The sequence below is a fragment of the Marmota monax genome, unplaced genomic scaffold (genome assembly GCF_021218885.2).
Source record: "Marmota monax isolate L192 unplaced genomic scaffold, Marmota_monax_Labrador192_F-V1.1 WCK01_AAM20220418_F8-fsc00072, whole genome shotgun sequence".
NCBI classification, from domain to species: domain Eukaryota; kingdom Metazoa; phylum Chordata; class Mammalia; order Rodentia; family Sciuridae; genus Marmota; species Marmota monax.
Genome location: NW_026692356.1, coordinates 7,956,433 through 7,977,217, shown reverse-complemented (window position 1 = coordinate 7,977,217; position 20,785 = coordinate 7,956,433). Strand labels below are relative to the sequence as shown.

The 20,785-nt window shown below is 43.8% G+C and overlaps 1 protein-coding gene across 2 annotated transcripts in view; it reads right to left on the bottom strand.

Moving 5' to 3' along the window:
* The window catches only part of Sfmbt2 (Scm like with four mbt domains 2), a 205,758-nt gene that overhangs the window by 171,069 nt on the left and 13,904 nt on the right, over nucleotides 1-20,785 (bottom strand). For both annotated transcript variants that reach the window (XM_046442364.2, XM_046442365.2), the window contains exons 2-4: nucleotides 10,175-10,326; nucleotides 2,459-2,553; nucleotides 10-250 (exon numbers count right to left, since the gene is read on the bottom strand). In XM_046442364.2, the coding sequence (XP_046298320.1) occupies nucleotides 10-250; nucleotides 2,459-2,553; nucleotides 10,175-10,274 (436 nt within the window). In that variant the 5' untranslated portion in view covers nucleotides 10,275-10,326. The remainder of the gene's footprint in view (nucleotides 1-9; nucleotides 251-2,458; nucleotides 2,554-10,174; nucleotides 10,327-20,785) is intronic.

Sequence of the window (20,785 nt, the reverse complement as noted above, 5' to 3'; positions counted from 1 at the left end):
TGGGCTCACCATCTGGGGGCATCAACACCTTGTTGTTCTGGGTGCACCACCCTACGGGGTGCAGATCCGCTATGACCACATCACACCAGAAGTCAGCCCTGCGGTCCTCCCCATAACCACAGTAGCGCAGAAGCAGCAGCTGCCCGCAGGTGGTGATGATCGTGGCCACCCAGTAGGTGTCCGGGTTGCTCTTATTAGCCACCTCCAATTTCATTCCCGGCTGGAAGTTGCTCTGAATGCTGATTTCAACCTTAAGGAACAGAAACAGGAAAACCATTGTTAACGCTAGATACTCATTTCCAAAACATGACAAGAACTGCCAGAAAAAAGAGCACATGAACTCAGTATTTCTGTTGCTGTAAAACAGGAATGTATTTGTCTAAAAGAAACATAATGCAAACTACAAATGTAATGCTAAATCTTCTAGGTGCCACGTTTGAGGAAAGAAAAGATAAAACAAAAGTAATTTCAGGGCTGGGGTTGTGGTTCAGTGGCAGAGTGCTTGGCTAGCATGTGTGAGGCACTGGGTTGATTCTCAGAACCACATATAAATAAATAAAACAAAGGTCCATTGACAACTAAAAAAATAAAAAATTTTTTACAAAAGTAATTTCAGTAATATTTAATTTCTCCTATATCCAACACATTATTGTTTAACATGCAACTAATACAAGAAAGGAGAATGAGGTATTCTTTTCTTCAAATTGTTCAAATGAAGGGTCCCAAACCTACTCTTATGTTCTACGCGTGGTCCACACCCAGATGTGGGCTACACTACACACTTTTCCAATATTCAACAGTTCTGTGAGCCAGTGGATTCTGACAGACTGCCCCAGCCTAGAGTATACACTTATTTTTGTCTCCTTTTTTTTTTTTTTAATAAAGGGTTATACTGCACTGAAACACCAGCTTTTCTCCTCCTTCCTCCAAAAAGAGTTTTCCAGGCTTGGAGGTATCAACATTCCAAAGCTGACATATGTGCTGCTTTAAGCAGCAGGCACTTAGAGGAGATGATGGAATCAAAAATTTCTCCTCCGTGGGTCCGATGCTACTTTTCCCTTAAACCTGGCTCGCAGGCCTGGGGAAAGCCTGGACAGAGGCCCTCACTGCTGCCAGGACACTCTACTGTGACTGAAAGGGAGGGGAGAACTAATGAATCAAGGATGGGGATGACTCCTGGAGGAAAGCTAAGGCAGGCCCTCCTGGTACAAGAAGGAAGGGAACTTTGTCAACCAGCATCTCTGTCCCCAACTGCCTTAAGGAAACTGCCAAAGCACCCCAGCATCTCAAGGTGCACATGTTACCATGGCTTTTGCAGGACATTATCCACTCTATGCCAGGAAAGCTCTGGTCTTGCTATCTTTTAACATTTAGCTCTTGGGCCAGATGTGTTAGCACACACCTGTAATCCTGTAACCCCAGTGACTTGGGAGGCTGAGACAGGAGGAGCGAGTGTTCAAAGCTAGCCTCAAAAACTTAGCAAGGCCCTAAGCAACTCAGTGAGATCCTGTCTCAAAATAAAACATAAAAACGTCTAGGGATGTGGCTCAGTGTTCAAGCATCCCTGGGTTCAATCTGGTACCAAGAAAAAAGGAAAAAGAAAACAAAAATATTCAGCTGTTGGGTTTCAGTAAATGGTCACCATCATAATCAACTATAATATAACGAGCCCAAATAGAGAAACAGGAATGCCATGTCCCTTTACAGGGGCACACAAATCCAGGAAAGTCTCAAGTCCTTTTCAAAAGAACTCTCCACCTCCAAAAAGAATTAAATGTTTTTTAAAATAAAGAATCAAAGTTCTGGCTTCCTCACTCTGTAAGGAGCCAAAAAGAAAGTTAAAAAGTGCCCCAACCTGCTTCCGAACATCAGGTGAATCTCTGTCCTGAGCCCAGGGGAAAACGGATTTCTCAGAGTAAAATTTTCATTTACTAAGACAAGAGTCTTGCCTAAGAGCTTGGATCTTAAAAATCTCATCTTTTCCTTGCTAATGATATTGAATCGGTATTTCACACCTAAGCAAAATTCTGATAGAAACTCATTTTTTTTTTTAAATTTTCTGGGACTTGTCCTCTGATGAACAGGCTATGTGCACTATTCAAAGAAATACTGTTAATGAGAATGATCTTCGGATTAGATTTAAATGCTTTCAGCATATTTATGGTTAGTCTTCTCATTTGATTCATCTGCCCACAGATGGCTATAAAACGTATGTGTCCTTTCAAAATAAAAATATCAGTTCATGAAAACAATACACACCACTCCGCCTACAGCGAGACATTATGAGTCCCACCTACTCGCCTGGTTTGGAACTTCCTCATCTCTTTATTCCTAAGAAACCATGCCTGAATTTCCTCTTTTCTTTCTTCTTGGGAGCAGTTCAGTACTTGGCCTTTGCCCTGCACACCACCACCACCCCCGCCCCCGCAGGTCACAGGAAACCAGCTGCTTCACTTACATGCTTGAAGGATGTGTGAGGAGCTGCCCGAGCACCTGTCTCTTCCAGATACTCTCCCCAGTTAAAGCCGATTTCCTCCAAGCTTGAACCTTCTTCTGTGGGGGAAAAAGAAAGGACCATCAATACAAGGGTAGAGGATGGGAGGCACTGGCCTTTGACTGGGACCAGAAAACCAAGAGATAAACTCATTCAGTGGGGTTTAGGAGGACACTGCTGAATTCTTTGCAGAGCTCCAGTTTGTTGACTGTAGAGAAGGTGACCAAGGAAGAAAACTGGCCAGATCCTGCTTTGACCCCACCCCCAAAGCCAAGAGTAACCTTAGAGTTCTCAGCAGATGAATGAGGCTTATCTAAGGCTGATTTGCTACAAGGTACTGTATTTGTTTGAAATTAACCATGGTAGACACCCCAGGCTTTGGGAAGGCTGGAGAATGGAGGAAAGGAACATTCAATCACTGAGTATACCAATGATACATACTGACACCAACCCTATCTGCCCAGTGGCTGCATCCTGGAGATGCAACTCTCCTTGACCGTTAGTGCCATAGGGATGTTAGAAACAGGGACTCCAGCAGGGCAGGGTGGCACATGCTTCCTAGCAACTCGGGAGGTTGAGGCAAGAAGATTACAAGTTCAAAGCCAGCCTCAGCAATTCAACAAGGCTCCAAGCAACTTAGCAAGACAGTATCTCAAAATAAAAAAAAATAAAAAGGGCTGAGGATGTGGCTCGGTGGTAGAGGAGCCCCTGGATTCAACCCCCAGTACCAGAAGAAAAAAAAAGAAATAGTGACTCCAGTGACATTTGAGAAGAAAGAAAATGGAGGGTCCGGGACTATGAGCCACCTGGCAAGCCAGCAACAGAAATACAGCAGCTACCAGACACACCTGATGCCCAGTTACGGACATGTCTCCAGCTGGGAGAGAGCTCTAAGGGCCACTCACACCAGTTTCTCCAATCACAAAAAAAAAAAAAAGAAAAGAAAACTACAGTCAAATGCACAACACAGGTCTTAAAATCATAACTTTTTTTTTTTGTACTGCAGATTGAACCCCAGCCCTTTTCATTTTATATTTTAGGACAGAGTATTGCTAAGTTGCTGAGGCTAGCCTCAAACTTGCAATCCTCCAGCTAAAACTTCCGAAGTCACTGGGATTACAGGCATATGCCACCATGCCCTGCTAAAATCAAAACTACTTTTAACTTGCACAGCTGTACAAGGTCAGGTGCTAACGGAAATCAAGTAATCCCCGAAACATTTGAGGCTGCATGTAAGACATCATTTGTATAATTGAAAAGCACCAAGTAATGCACTGTAAAAAGTAGATGGCATAAATGTCACCCCAAAGAGCTCAGAAACTGTATACATTATTTGAATCTTTTTTTAGGCTATCATAAGGAAAGAACATACAATAATAAGAGCTGCCCAAATATGCAAACAAGAACTTCAAATGTATAGATTCTCTTCCACAACAATATTCAAGGGATGCTGATGTTCAATCCTTCTATCTTTTATAAACAAGAGCCAATTTCACTGGCCAAGGGTAAATACTGCTTTCTAACATGCTGACTAACATAAGAGTACTATATCTAACAAGTGGCCACCCAAAGAAAGCACAGTTTTATTCTGGAAAACACCGCAGAGTGGCACCTGAAAACTCTGTCCCCACTACCTTCTCCCCATACAGTACTAGGCATCAATTACTCAATCTTGGAAAGCAGTTTCCAAGGCACTAATCAGATATCAACTCAGCACTATGGGATTTGCCAAAATCTCCTCGTGCAGTATCTGAGGACTGCAAACCTGCTGGAGACAAGAGTCTGGAATGTCTTCTCACCCTACTTGTCTGACCTCAGTCACACCCTGCCTTCCTGCAGCCCCTGTAAGCTGTGATCACAACACCACTATGGGAACATCCTATGAGCCACAGTAGGCTTGGGTGTCCACACTAGGTGCCCAGTATAGCATGAGCTCATAATCCTGCCAAGAACCTGACAGATGGCTACTCACAGAAGAGCTAACAGAAGCTCAGAAAGGTTAGAGAATCACCCAATCACAGGGGGACTCAGAGGCAGAATCCAATGCAGGCCTCCTAATTAGGAAGCTGGAACTCTTAATAACTGGTTAAGTCCCAAGTTTTCAATTCTGCTGAGAGCCACAGCCGAGTCAGAATGGCCCCTGGCATTTTGCCAATAGTATTGGTTGAGAGGGAGCCATTAAGATGATGCTGGATTGATTCAATTGTATATTAGACCTTTACTGTCCACCTCGGTGCCCGCTACTTTGGAGTTCTCGCGAGGATTGCCTGGGGAGTTCATGTTGGTTGGGGAAGTTCCGGGAGAGGGAGTTCCGGTTGGTGTGTGGTGTGTTCCTGGAGGAGCCGCGTGGGTGGGTGGCGTTAGGGAGAGTTCCCGGGGAGTGTGCTGGTGGAGTTTGGAAATAAAGTTTGTTCCTGCTTGAGTGGCTCGTGATTTGTGCCCAGCCAGACTGCGCCACAATTCCATAAAAATGCAATGAAATTTACACAGATGGATTAGAATAGGTTGGAAAAAATACTCTAGAGCTTATATATCTTATATGTACATAGGATATGTGTATATATATATATATATATATACACACACATACTTATATATATTCAAATGTTTTCATCACTCACCTATTTTCTCAAAAGAACAGAATTCTAAAAACATAACATTTATTTTCCCAAGTGAAGCTGTTACAGATGTCCCATATCTGAGATAATAGGACTTATTGGGTTAAGAGGCTTTCCCCTCATTCTTCTGCCTGCACTAGGCCTCAGAAGCCTCCACCACCTCCACCCATTTATCCGATCCGTGGAACCCTCCAAGGCCAACCCGTAACCGTGTTGGGGAGCATTAAAACATTCCACAGCCAGATGCACCCGATGCGGTAAGCAGGAGGCAGCAGCCACTATAGAGAGAAGCCAGTGGAGAGTCTGGAACCTGCTTATGAGGAAGAAGAGGAGGATCTGGGAAAAGACGCTAGGACTCAGCAAGGGAGAGTCTGGCATTGCAGACCCTGAGAACAACAGCTGTGGAAATGGGAAGGGGCTCTCTTGCTGGGCAGCGGCCAGTTCCTTCACATCAGGAACACTCACAGGGCAGTGGAGCCACAGGTCCCTGGCCACCACCTACCCTGGAATCCGAAAGAGGCCTGGTGAACCTCATCAGGGTCCCTGGCCAAGAGTGGGTGATTTCACCACTTCAGATCAGGGCTGCCAGGGCTGGTTTCTCCCTTCACCTTTGAGACCATTTGTTGCAGTGTTTTAGCCTTCATACCATTCTAGTCTATGCTTCGTATTTTACCAAAAATATGTTTCCACCAAATTTAAATTTATTGCAAACTCCATTTCTAGTCCCTCCTCAGGTAGCCAGCTGTGCGCTCCTTGGTGCTCGCTTGTTCATTCAGTCAAGCTGCCCAGGAGGTTAGATGGTCCACTGTGTCTCCCCAGCAGCCAGGGAGGCAGTAGGCTCGGCCACTCTGCTGGCCTAGGGAAAACACTTTGTCAAATACCCCAAAAGTCAGACCTAGAATGGGACTTTAAAAATAAAAACCTTACACCCAACACTGGTAACCTTAACCATGCTGTTTGAACAATAAAGCCACATACAAAATTTAGGGTTAGACATAATAGAGCCTTTAAAAAACTGTCCCACACAACCCGGAGGCCAGGACTCCCCAAGCAGCTGGTTCTCCAAAGACATTTCAATGAGCAATAGATAAACACACACCGTGTTTATGAGGAGAGGTCTCATAAACCCAGAGCAAATATTTACAGCTGATCCATAAACCTCTTAAACCCATAAACATTTTATCAAGGAAACTCTGACAATCTCCCTCCACCATAAATGAACCAGCAGGGAGGCACTTCCCATGATGTCATGAAAACCGTCTATGAAAAGCCACTAAGAAAATTTCACAATTTAAGAGAGAAAGCAGGCACGTTCATTAGTGGTGATCCAGAGTTCTAGAAAACAGAAAACTATTTGTGAGACCAGAATATTCCATAATGAACATAAAAAGCCGCATTAAAAGCAGGAGAACAAGTGACCTTGGGACGCAAAAACGCAGTTAGCAAATAGCCCCTACGTCTTTTTCTTAGGTGGTAAAATCTTGGGTTTGAACAATTTTACACTCTGAAATGAGGCTGACTTCACAAGCCTGTAACCACCACCCAATGAAGAAACTGAGAACCGGCACCCTTCAGAATGAACAGAACCTCACTGAGGACCTTCTTGGGTGGTGTGTGTGTGTGTGTGTGTATTTTTTTTAATGTGGAGAGAGACAGGAAGAAGACATTAAATCTCTTTTATTTCAAACACAACAGCCAGTTCATTTCGCACTACATAAGGTGTACAAAGTAGTGCAGCTGTGAGCAACTGTAGGAACCAAGGCCCCCTGCACTCCAGGAGGGACAGTCATCAGAATGCAAAGGTCCTTGTGGCTATCTCAGATGGCCACAGTTTATCTAGGAGGGAAGAAAGCAAAAACCCTCTTCCCTGGGGAAAGCAGCAACTCTTCAAAAGAGCAACTCTTTAGTAGATAGGGAACAATACTGCCAGGTCACAGATCTGGACCTCAGCATGGCAGTCCTGGCTTTCTCTGAGAATGCTGACTTCTTTTCTTCCCAAACACAAGAGCCTGTGGCTCTGCAGTTAGTATATTCCCAGCACCAAGGAGAAAACAAGACGGAGGCAAGCCCTCCAGTGCCCATCTTTCTAAGTGCCCATCCTTCTGCTCTGAGGCTTGCCCAGTCTAAATATGCCGCACACTTCATCCACAGACTCCACCAGGAAATTACACTTACCAAGCCTACAAAAATATGTCAGGGAATGTATTTATCACTATGTCAGCATATTGTTCTGCTTGCTGCTAGAGCAGCCACCAAAGTCGCCTGGAGTTCCCACGATCAGGTTTCCGGTGCACTTTGCTCCTCCTACACCCGGGAGGAGGCTGTCCATCCTATCTGCTGGGAATGCCTGCAGTTCCTGGGCTATTTCATCTACCTGTGCTTATTCCAGTGACATAATCCGTGTCCCTGGGAGGAGAAGCAATTTTATATTGTGCCTACTGCATTTGCATAATGGGTATCCATTACTGATCCCAACCAGGATTTGAATTTTCCTTAGGAAAAAAAGTCAAAATTCTTTTTTTGTTTGTTTGTTTAAAAAAATGTCAGTTTAATGACAGCTGGGGTGCAGAGTGGGGGGAATTGAGCAACAGAAAAAAAACTGGTGAACAACCAGGTTAGGTCTTTCATTCTTTGTCCCCACACTTTCCTTAGAGAAGGCTGCAGTCACTTAAGTGCAGTCACTTGCTGGGAAGATGAAGCCCTATGTTACATAACACAGGGAGAGGACAAAGGAGGAGTGGGAAAAAGAACCAGGAAGAATGTGGGCTGTGCCTTGTCCCATGGGAGTGGGGATCGGATTCCGGCCAGCACTTCTGAGAACCAGTTCCACAGCCTGAGGATGCCTGACATGAAGTCCTGCTTCCAATCACCACCCGAGTAGCTTTACCTGGACCAGTTTCCTCATCATGGAAATGTGGATGATCAAAGCAGTCACTCCTCTGTATGTCGAACTAACACACACACATAAAGGACTCGAAATGTTGAGTGTCTGCCCTATGGTCAGAAGGCAAGCTCATAAGGGACTGCCCCTCATTCACAGTCCATGTGGAACCCACTGAAGAACTCTGTCCTTCCCTTCTCTTGGAGTGACTAGCCCACAAATCTCATCAGGAAACTCTTCCCAGGGAAAGACCCTAAGCACTAAGACTGTACCCAGTGGGCCCCAGAATCAAATATCCCCACAACTGATTCTAGAACTGACAATATTTTATGTATGAACAGGTTGGCAAAAAAAAATAATAATAATAAAAACACATGGGGCTGAGGGTATAGCTCACTGCTTGATTGCCTAGCATGTGCAAGGCCCCAGGTTCAATCCCCACAAAAACTAAACAAATAACTTGAAGACTTATACTTGACTCTGTTGTTTGATTTAAATGCTCAAAACTAGATTTGAATTTCTAAAATGAATTCAGCCTCTGCACTCTACAAAGTTTCAGACCCTAGTTTTAAATTTGTAGCACCATCTTACCATGCAAGTGGGTGCACATGGAAATTCCAAAAAGAAGTGACATATTAGCCACACTAAGGGGCAAGGGGGGGTATCTGGCCAATGTCTGAAATATGTAATGATAATTTAGAATTATTGAGAAATGCTGTTTTTATTAAGCATATGAGCATCTTGTATGTTTTTAGGTCATCCAACACACAAGAGCAAGCAACAAAGTAAGTATATATGACAGGCTTCTGGCCTGGAATCCCCTGGCCAATGAATCCATCCTCGCTCTAACTTCCCATAGTTGGAACCATCCTCAAGGAAGTATCGGTACAAACAATTTTCTGACAGCAGATTATCATTGATGAGGTTCAGAATCTGCTCAGGCAAGAGAGAGTACGGAGAGATATTGAAGTTGCATGAAAATGAAAAGCCAATACACAGTTAGCTTTTAAACAGTTTTAAAAGCACACCACTGTCAATGGTTCAGCAACACACGTGATGTGTGCAGATGATATACTACGAAACCACAGCGAAAGCTCAGGAACTCCAAGAATGGAAAATAACCTCACTCGGAAAATACAAGAGAGACTTTTAAAAGGCACAAATGGCTGGGCGTCCCCCTTATTTCAGGGGCCTCCAGGTAAAGATACAATTTGAGAAACTTAATCTAATAAATTCAATTACACCAAGCAATCTGTCATTCTGTCATTGACTTGTCCAATCAAACTGTGAAGAAAAACTTCTTTAGGCAAATGGTCAAATCTCCCACTGAGTTGATGAGCAACACTATTTATGTGAATCCACCCCTGCAGGTGTTTATGAATCACAGGGCTAAGCTGTCCATAGTTAATTTGCTGCTATGTATAAATAAAGTATCCTTTTCAAATAAGCCCTTCAGTGTGTAAGTACTTAGAAACAGACACATTTCTAAATCCACTAGTTAAATATTAAAATCCAATCAGAGGCTGTTTGGGGGTGGGGGTGTTAGTTTTTTGCTTTTTATCAGATTTCTTAAAGGAGGTAACACTGCCACAGAAAAAGCATATGATGGGAATCTCTTTCCCATCACACACTGCAGCCTCAGGGATGCACTCATCCTTCAGCAGATCGGGTTCTCCTGTCCCTCTGTGGCTCGGTGACAGAATTCTATTTCCCAGCCTGCCTTCCTGGGGCACAAACATGGGACTAACTTCTAGTCGAAGGGTTCTGAGCAAAAGTGGCATCTGTCCCTTCTGAGCTAGAGCAATGAACTGCTGGCTCAAGACGCGCACGCTCCGCATGCCTCCATTGTGGCCAACCCTGGGTGCTCTGGGTGGAACACTGCACCAGGATGTCTGCCAGAGACGGCGTCATGATTTAGGAACACCAGTGGCTGAAACCACTGAGATTGAGAAGGGGGCATCACCCCCCACCTGCCAACCCGTTCTGCCTAGTACAGTTGAATTCACCTTCACCCCAAGTTTAACTTGAAAGCCGCTGCATCCTTAGGAACAGGAGGGCAAACCCCAGGAACAGGCAGAATTGTGGGCTCCAGAAATACTGCCCACATTGTTTCCAGAACATTTTGGGAAGATATTGGTCAAGAAACCAAAAGCCAGAAGGATGGAACAAGCGAAGTCCTACCTGAATCAAGGTCTCCGTTGCCATTAGCTGAGCCAACGTGCTTTTCTGGGGGGGAAGATGAAGGGTCCTGCATGCTGGAAACTGGCAAACTGTTCTCCATGCCTAGTGAGTAGGTGTCTTCTTCCCTTAGTTCATCCTGCAGTGAGAATTATCTAAGAGCAACCAAAAAAAAAAAAAATCAGAGCACTTTAATTACGTTCATTACATTGACTTGTTTCCAAGTCTTATAATCCCATCAGAGTTGCTAGCAACTCGCAACACTAGGATGCAATGTCATATTAGTAACATCAGGAATGCAGACTACCGAGTGCATCCCTACATGGGACTAAGCCAACAACAAAGTTCAGAGCATAGCAAAGCTATCAGTTTTCTAGAGGTCATACTAATAGGGACACATTTTCACCAACAAACAGAACCCACGTTTTAATCCCCAGTCCACCATGGTGACACTCCACTGCCCTCTTGATGCTGTGAAGCAGCAGATGCCCCTCACTGCAGCATCCCACGCGTGGGTCCTGCAACACTGTGTCTTCACTCATGTGTCATAAGTGCTCTGCCACCAAAACCAGTTCTGGTACCAACATTTGCAAACAGTGTGCTTTCTGCCAATCAGAAATGGGGACAAGAGGTTCCCTGTAATGGTACTGCCATTCCTCACTTGCATTCTGATATGACTGGCAGAAAAACAGAGAATATCATAATCAGTTCCCACAGAATTCTACAGTCTATGCTCATTTTGTTGCAGCCTAGGAGACTCCAGGAGCCATCCCTTCCAATGAGCATCCTGGCCTGACTCTGGTGGTTAGACACAGCCACGTGGGATTTTATAGCTTTTATTTGTTCAATGTTCTCTTTCATTTCTCTGTAGATAAAATTTTAAATCAGAAAAAAAGGCAAGAACAGATGAAAAAAGGAAAGAACATATTATAGAGTACCCATAAGGCATCTTTAAGAATGCCACACCCTTCTTTAGGCGCACGCGCACGCACACACACACACACACACACACACACACACATCTTTGGTGCTATTTAGTTTACTTTCCTAGAAAATATTTTGAGGTTGTACCAAAATCAAAGGTTCATAAGAGGGTTCATCATTTGGTGGCGTGGCAAGGAAAAGGGTGAAAATTGCTGCCAGGAAGAGACTAGAATACCAGGAGCCCAACCCTGGGACTTAGTTGCTTGCATGTTTAACTATCCACCCACTGCATATAACCTACTACACCAGTCCAAGCATCTTCGTTCTACAGAGGTAAGTTCATTATCACTCCAATGGAAGGTCAATCAAAGACCCAGGGCACCTGTGAACAACCACAAGCTCTGGGCATGGGGGCTGGCCATATTTTATCACTCTGAGATGAAGTCAGCATCAATAATATATACACAACTTAAATTAGGGCTGTCCAGGAAATGTGTGCATATGGGTTAAAGGCAGAGCCCCAGGTGCAAAATGACTCCTTGGCTTGCTTCAAAACCACCTGCGATAGGTAAACACCATGCCTAGGACCCACTGATATCACCGTGGCACTGTGTGGGAGAAAGCAAGCCAGGACAGTCTTTGTCTCAGCTCTCTGGGAGCTTGTACCTAAAATAGGGCCAAAAACTATGGTCTACACAAAAAAGACTTGAACCCAGATGGAAACTGGGTTTGCTGCTTAGTAAATCAAAAATTAAAATTACCTCACATCCCAGGTGGGTCACGAGACAAGCTCAATTTCTGAAAGCTTACATAGAAACATCACCAAATACAGGAACCTACTGAATATTGAATATAGATGGGTTCTGAGATTATTTAAAAGAGACGACACTGGAAAACAAGTCATTTATTCTTGAGACTGGCTCACTTCACCCTCTGGATATTGGCTTCCTAACATGACCCACATGAAGATGGACAGAACACCACTGTCTCAGGAGCTTTCCTTCAAGACTCATCACGACAGGAACACACGAATCTATAGACAGTGACCCCCTCTTCCACAAAAATGAACCCATCTGAGCTGGACACAGTAGCACATGCCTATAATCCCAGTGGCTGGGGAGACTGAGACAGGAGGATTGCAAAGCTCAAAGCCAGCCTCAGCAACTTATCGAGGCCCTAAGCATCTTAGAAAGACCCTGTCTCAAAAAGATTTTTTTTAAAAAAAAAAAGGGCTGGGGATGTGACTCAGTGGTAAAGCATCTCTGGGTTCAAATGCCCTCCCCAAAAAAATCTGAACCCACTTGAGAGGCAGGTACAGAGGGCAAACATCACCTAACACCAAACGCCACTGCTCAAACCATCTTGGAGGAGCCCATGTGCTGCACCTTGTTTGAGATGCTTCCAGAGATCTCCTCCCATATGTCTGCACACGGCAGACCACTAGGGGAACAAGGGCTGCCAGGGACTCACAGCTCTGTGTCCTGCTTGGATTTCACAGTGGGTGGCAGTACCCACCAGTTTTATCCCTATTGCCACTGACAATTGGGGAGCAGTCACTGATGAAATCTACAAGCACTCCACTAAGCTGTCATGAGCCAAGAACTGCTCATGGGCTCATGGGTGCAACTGAGAGGCAGAGCACTTGCCTGGCATGTGCAATGCCCTGGGTTCCATCCCCAGCACCACAAAATTAATTAATTAATTAATTAATAATTACCTCTGGACAAGCAAGTGCTTGTAATAAACAACATGTGTGCCTTTAATAAAGCATCTGATAGGTGCTGACATCACCTGGCCACCAGGATGGACGTGATAGCAGTAGGCTGTTAGTTCACAGGTCTAAGAAGAAAACCCAAGTCACTAGGAGTGGGCAGAGGGAAGGGAGAATATACAGAAGTAGAACAGAAAATCAGAGAGGGAAAATGCCCAGAGCAACTAATGATAAGAGGAAAAGAAAAAGTCAAGTAGGAGCCTAGGCTTAAGAGACTCGGAGGGTAGAAGATACTAAACATGGGGGCAAACAGTGTGGCAGATCCTCCTAAAACTTATCCACAGGACTGTGTGGGCAAGCAGCATTAGTGCCATTCCCTCCAAATACTTGCTGCTCCCCTATCAATGACAGGCACCATTCCAGGCACAAGAAGACACACAGAACCAAACACACACAATAAAACAAAAACCCTGCCCTGGTGGATGTCACATCCTAATTGAAAGAAAACGCCAATAAATGTTCTTAAAAATTAGTAAATTATATGGTCTGTTGGAAGGTGGTCAGTACTATAGGAAAATATAAGGCAGGAAAGGGGACCAACCGAAGGACGCCAATCATGCAGATGGCTGTCAGGCAGGACCATAGGAAGTGATGCTCGAACAAAAGCTCCGGGGTGAGAACAGAGAAGCGGCTAAGCCCAGATGAGAAAAGTGCTTTCCAAAATAAGGACAGAAGCTGCAGGCCCTTCTGCAGGCAGGGGCAGTCACTGCAGGATGTCACTGCAGGGAAGGAGAGGATCCCATCTGTCTTGGAAGAATCACTCCCTCTCCAACAGCCACATGCAAGACAGACAGACAGGGCAAGGCTGGAAGGATCAGAGGAAGCTAGGAAGTGCAGGCCAGGATTCAGACAGGGAGAAGAAAACACATGCAAGAAGCATCTGGACAGTATCATCAACAGAACGTGGTGGAAACAAGCCTCACAGAAAACGCAGTCTCTTCCCAGCATGCAGCCACCGTCGAGGGAATAAATGACTTCACTTTCCACACAGCCAGCTCTCAGCAGCTAATGGAACCATGGAAATAGGTAATTCCGGAGGAAACATATTAAATATGAGAATGACAAACCACTTCACAGAAATTTCTATTTACTCTCCTTTTTTGTAAATCCATTTACTCTAAATGGGATATGGTGGGGGCAAGTCTTACTGGTGACAATTGTTCCCTTAAGCTTTGAAAATAAAAACAGGGTACTTTGGGTCGGGGGTGCAGATCATTGGTAAAGCCTTTGACTAGCATGCATGAGGGCCTGGATTGGATCCCCAGTGTTGGGAGAAGAAAAAAACACACACGCACACACACACATACACACACACACACACTCTCACACACACACAAATACTCCTAAACATGATATTTTAAAAAGCAAATCCTTTTCCTAACAACAATATTCCAAAGAGGCTACTTTTATTTTTTAAAGGCTATTTTTAAAAGATGTACGTTTCCTTTTGATTGTGTGTGTGCCTGTGTGTGTGTGGTGCTAGGGATTCACATGTTCTACACCAACACTCTACAGGCAAGCTACACCCATGCCGCCTCTTAATTCATGAAATATACTACTGTGACCTCAAGACCAAAAGTAAACGCGTCTACTAATTAAAGCAGGATGTTTTTTTTCCAAAGGCACACAGAGAAGGTTCAGAAGGATGGGCTTCTAAAGGGCAGCTTCCTGCTTGGACAACACAGTTGTGTAAACTGTACTACAGGCTCCTCTTGTCTCCAAGGCTGGTGAACAACAGAATTACAGCATCAGAATTTCTTATGAAAGTCACCTGACCAAGTAAAATGAAGGGAACTCTCGAGTCCCGTGGCCACTACCTCGCCACTGTGTGACATAAACAGATCGCTTAGCCTCTCTGCTCCTCAAATTCCTTACCAGTTAAATAAGGAGGCTTACGTAGACTCAATCAAAGGTCTTTTTCAAATCGAAAATGCTTACAAGGTCTTGCTAGCACTCATTGTATATTTTCTCCATCAGAACCTCCATTTATCTGAACCAAATTTCATAGAGTAAGACTTCTCCCCTCTCCGTGCTAGCCTGCCTCCTTCTTTCACCTGCGGTGTATTTACAGAACACAAGTTGCCGCAGTCTGGCTGGGCACAAATCATGAACCACTCAAGCAGGAACAAATTTTATTTCCGAACTCCACCAGCACACTCCACACACGCTCCCTGGGAACCTCTCAGCTCTCCCCCGGGCTCCGCCCCCACTCAAGGGAACTCCAAAGTAGTGGGCTCCCGAGGCAACAAGAGCCGCCCTATTGCCAGACAGTAAAGGTCTATATACAGTTGAATACACAGCTTAACTAACCATCATCATCTCAATGGCTTGCTGATGTCACCTTTCAACCATTCCCTCTGGCAAAATGCCAGGCATCATTTCGACTCAGCTGTGGCCCTCAACAACAAGTAATTTTTAGCAAAGACTAAGCAAAGCCTTGTTAGGAAGGAAAGGAGTGAGGAAGGATATTCAATGGATATTACTCTAAAATTAATCAGAAATTGTAGGGCTCTTATCACCTCTTAGCTTTCTACAACTGCATGGTTCAGTATGGGAAGCACTAGCCACATGTGGTGACAAGCCACATGAAATATAGCTAGTACAGTTAGTATCTGAATTTTAATTTTAATGAATTTAAGTCTAAATAGCCATATGTGGCCAGTGTCTGCTGCACCACCTGGTCCAGCTGCCCCACTATATTGATGAGCCATATTTGAGAGATGGTGACATGTCCTTAAGAATCATCAAGTTTTTGCTCTCTTAAAATCTTTTAATTTTACTTGATAATGTCAACGTGGTCAAAAGAGAACACAGAAACTTAAAAACTGAAGACGCTTCTAAAGGAAATGTAGTTTCCCCCCAAATATTCCACAAATAATTTGTGGCAAATTTCCTAGCATAATAGGCTTCTATTCCATGGGATGTCCTTACATATCCACACAAGTTCAAGGGATTTGAAAGGATCTTAAAAGCTAAGTTGTGTGTGTTACACTAAGACTATTTCCTTTTCCCATTCATTTGTAAATTCAAGAAGAGCAGTCCACCTGAAAAATGTCATTAGGCACAAAATTTTTCTGTAAGGGGGTGGGGGAGTCCATAAACGGAATAAATCAGTTGAGCATCAATGGCTTCTATGACACTTATTAAAAAAGGAAAAAAGTTTGCTAAAGTCTTTATGACTCCTTGGTGATCCAACCCTTTATCCACCTGCGTCTAACCAGACGCTACCAAGAGGTAGCCTGGGACCGTAAAGTAAGACACTGATTCAAGTGCACCTAATCCATCATTTTAAATAGAACTCAGGGGCAACAATACAAACACCACACAGAAAGCCACCTGAATGAGTGGCAGAGTGAAATCTCACATCACTCTTAAAAGAACAAGTGGCATTCCACTTCCACTCAGAGGCTTTTTTGATGTCCACCCAGCTGACTGTAAAAGTTGCTTATTTTGGCAAATGGCAGGGCACATTTCAGACTTTTTCAACAATGTTCACTTTTTCCTTCCTATAAAAGAGACAGTCTTGAAAGATATTCTGGGAACCTAAATTATTCAAAGAAGTAAATTAAAATCACTCAGAACCCTAACAACCAGGAAAGTCACTTTTACTGCTATGATACCTCCTGATCATTTCTCTATGCATAATTTTTTGAGTTCTCATAGCACTTTAGAATTCTAGTTCTTTTCTTTTAGGTCCTGGAGTTTGAATCCAGGAACACTTAACACTGAGCCACATCCCCAGATCTTTTTATTTTTTATTTTGAGATGGGGTCTTGCTAAGTTGCTTAGAGCCTAAGTTGCTAAGGCTGACCTCAAACTTGCGATCCTCCTGCCTCAGCCTCCTGAGTCACTGGGATTACAGACAGGAGCACCATGTCCAGCTCTAATCCATTTTTCATCTAGCATTACACAGAAAGTATTTCCTCATGTTATCACAATTCTTGGAGAACAGGCCTTGAAATGGGGGTATAATTTTTATTATGAGTAGGTTAAGTCTATTTTCCAGTCCTCTGCTACTGACCATTACGTGGTTTTGGTTTGGGTTTTGGTGGGGATAGGTTAGTTTTCACCATTATCAACAGTACTGTGATCATTCTCCTTAGCCATAAATCCTACATCTTTGATGTTTCCTTAATATGAAGCTGGATATAGGATCACAACAGGGAACCACAATCAAGCCTTATGGCATATCCAGTGAGAAAGAGATGTCTCCACCCAGTCTCTGCCCAGCCAAGAATAGCTTCCTCCACCTTTTAACCTGATATTTTAGTGACAGCAACCTCTCACCTCTGTGCTGTATTTTAACTTGAGGTATATTTTACAGATTTTTATGAGCTATAGATATTTCATTTCACAAAACTATTGTCATCATTTCTCCAATTTGCCCTGGAGTGGTCTCTTTTGACACAGAATGTTAAGTGTGGTTTTAACTTAGTCACATCTACCAATTCACTTTATTTCCTCTAAAACTTAGATTCTTAAAAAAGTCCTCCCCAACCCTTAGGATATCAGAAACCTCACTCTTTGAGATTTCAGGTTTTACATTTAATTTTTTTAATACAAGGTGAATTTTATGCTCACATATTTTTTGAGCTGCACCTCTGAGTTCCTCCTTTGCCCCGCCCCCCTATCCTGTGGGGTGTTTATATCCTGTCGTTATCAGACACTACATTCTTACATATCCAGGGCTACATTCCAGGGCACCAAACATTCATGTAACTATGAGAAAAGTCAGAGAAGTAGAACTGTAACTGGCGTATATAAACCCCTTTGTTAAGCAATAATTAAACCTGGGGTCGTTTAAGGTAGGTTTTTAGAGAGACAATGATTTCTGCATGGCTGAGGAGGACAAGCCCTAATACCTTTATCATCACAGCACATTCTACTGTGAACAGAATACATCTCAAAGTGCACACAGGCAGAGTGTCAGAGTCATTTTCCTTTTTCTCCTATGTCTCCAGTAAGGAGTCACTGGCTACCCAAAAGACACTTCCCAGCTTTCCTTGCATTTAGATGAGATCAAGTCTTTAAGCTCTAGTCAGCAGGAAGTTTGCAGGACTAACATGCTGGGCTGCAGGGTACAAGGGGCAGCCCAGGGTACTCCTCCAACAGCAGAACCACCTGGAAAGCAAAATAGGTTGCTGCCCCTGCCCCACGAGTTTCTGGTTCCCTAGATCTGGGGTGATGTCTGACCACCTGTATTTCTATGAGGTTGCCAGGAGATGCTGATGCTGATCCAGGGACCACACTTTGAGAACCACGGCTTGCTACATGGACAGCAGAGTATATCAGGATTTTTAGAAGGATGAACGTAATTCTTCAATCACAACATATCTACCACAAGTACACTAGAAAACATAGTATTTCTACTAGTTCATTTGAATATGAGGAAAGCAAGATCAAATCTTCTAGAAACAGTTTTGCAAAGGAGCCACCTCATAGGATGCCAGTAATCTCGATATATCAACTGTTTTAGAAAATCAAGCTTGGCTAGACTGCTAGGCAGCTTTCCCATGCTGTGCAAAAAATACCTGAGATGATCAACTTAAAAAGATGAAAGGTTTATTGTGGCTCATGATTTCAGAGGTTTCCATCCACAGCTGCTTGGCCGTGTTGCTTTGGGCCTGTGGCAACACAGTATACCATGGTAGGAGCAGCAGCCTCAATTCATGGCTGCCAGGAAGCAAAGAGAAAGATGGGAAGAGGCCAAGTCCCAATATACCAATATGACCTTCAAGGGCACACCACCAGCAAACTTCCTTCCTCTCACTAGGCCCACAACAACAGCCTAAACCATCTTGCTAAAGTCTCCATAAAAGTTCAGTAGAGTTACTGTGGTAAGAACTGATCATGTTATTCATGGCTAAGCCAGTCTCATAAGAGGTCTAAGTACATGGACAAGTTATTTTTTCCACAGGTCTCAAATATAAAAGAAAAGGCATTAGGTAACTTCAAGGACTGTTTCTCATTATTCACTTCATGGCTAGCAGTTGATTTTTTTTTAATATCCTACGTATATCTGCATATAATTCATTTTAAAAGCCAAATAAGTCTAAGACTTGTACATTGACCCTCCCCCTCTGAAAAAAAGACCAAAAAAACTCCCTGCCCTTCTCTCCCCTCCCCCACTTCCCACTCCCTGAAGCAAGCACCTCCAACTCTCTCAACTCACTGCTTTGACCTTCATCTCTCTGACACTGAGTAACAGGCTGCTTCTCAATTTCTTGGTCTCCAGGTGATGCCCTACTAGTCATGCCACCACCTCCCCTCCAACTCCAGGCACCCTTCCCTCCTCCCAGATCTGACCACAGTTCCACACTGCTAGATGGGCCCCTGACTGGGGCCCCCTCCCAGATCTGACCACAGTTCCACACTGCTAGATGGGCCCCTGCGGAGCCATTGACTGCAGTCACTCTTCCTGTCTTACCCAACTTTTCCCTGGAGCTAATAGATGCTTCGTTTTCCCACATCTTTGGTTTTCCACATGCTTGTCACCCATTCCAATCCAAATTTTCCAATAACTGTCTCAAGGTCCCATCCATAAATTGAAGTATATAGGTATTTTCTTCATTTCCGTTTGAAGCAGCATCTACCAGGGCCTCCTTCCTGCTCTAATCCAGACCAGAACTTCCATGCCCGGAACACGGGGTGTAATCTTGAGACTTCACTTCCCCTCCTTTTTATGGGATCTCCTGTCTTCCTCCCTCTTGGTTCTCCCTCCTGTTAGAGCACATTCTCCAACAACAGTTTCCAAAGAAAGGAGGTATGTGCAGAACCTGTGAGGCCCTTGTATGGCTAAAAATGTCCTGGACCTATTTCCATATTTTAACAAATAGTTAAGATGAGTAAAGAAACCCTAAGTCGGAAATAGACCCTGCCTCAGAATTTGAAGGGCTTCCGTCCATGCCCTCTATCTTGCATGGTGACAAGTCTAATACTGTCCTAAGTGCTAGATTTTTTTGATGGCCAGAAATCTTGGAAGGCTGTATCTAGTGGCAATCTACTTGCTGGCTGTCGGGCGCTGATTGACTGACTCCTTTTAAACTGAAATTCATGTTCTTCAGTGCTAAGGGATTTCACGGAGTTACTGCTGATTTCCTCATCTCTATTTTCTTTCATTCCGATATCCCTTCATTCAAATGTTGGGCCTCCTTCATTTCCCCTTGTGCTGTCTATCACTTTTATCTTTTCACTCCATCATCTGCAGTATTTCCTCAACTTCTCTCTGGCTCTGATGTTAATGTACTTTAATTTCCAAAGGCTCTTTTGAATTCTCACATTATCCTCTATCACTCTATCCTACTCTTGTTAAGTGTCTATAAAATAGTCTAAGCTCCTTCCCCGAGACTATGAATTTTTTTTTTTAAGATTTTTCTTTTCTATAGGAAAAGCTGTTTTTCTCCCTTCGTTAGTTTTGGTGCCCACCTTCTATGTGAGCCACCTGCCTCAGCAACCGGTAATATTTTATTGTCACCATATGTTTCAAAGTAGGGAATGGAAAGACTGAGAGAATCTTCACACACTGCATGGATGTAGCTGATTATGGGAACCACAGTACAGAGGCCTGGAAACCCCAGTCTAGTGACTTTAAGTCTCTGCTCTTTGAATTGGGTATTTGATCAAAGTACCCAGAAAAGGACTGTCCCATATTCCAAAACAGAAGGACTGAATGTCTTCCACCTACTGCCACTTCAGAATCAAGCATCCTGAACACACAATCAGTTTCATCCCCAAGGTTAACAAATACAGGTGAGAAGAAATCAGCCTCCCTCTGACATCCAAACCAATAAAGGCATAGCCAGCTCCAACTTCAGATCTGCAGGTCTGAATCCATAAATGATCTTCTTTCTGTAACCCAGTTCTAATACATCACTGTTCCATCTTGATTTCATCTCAGTAGACAAAAGTGTCAAATTATT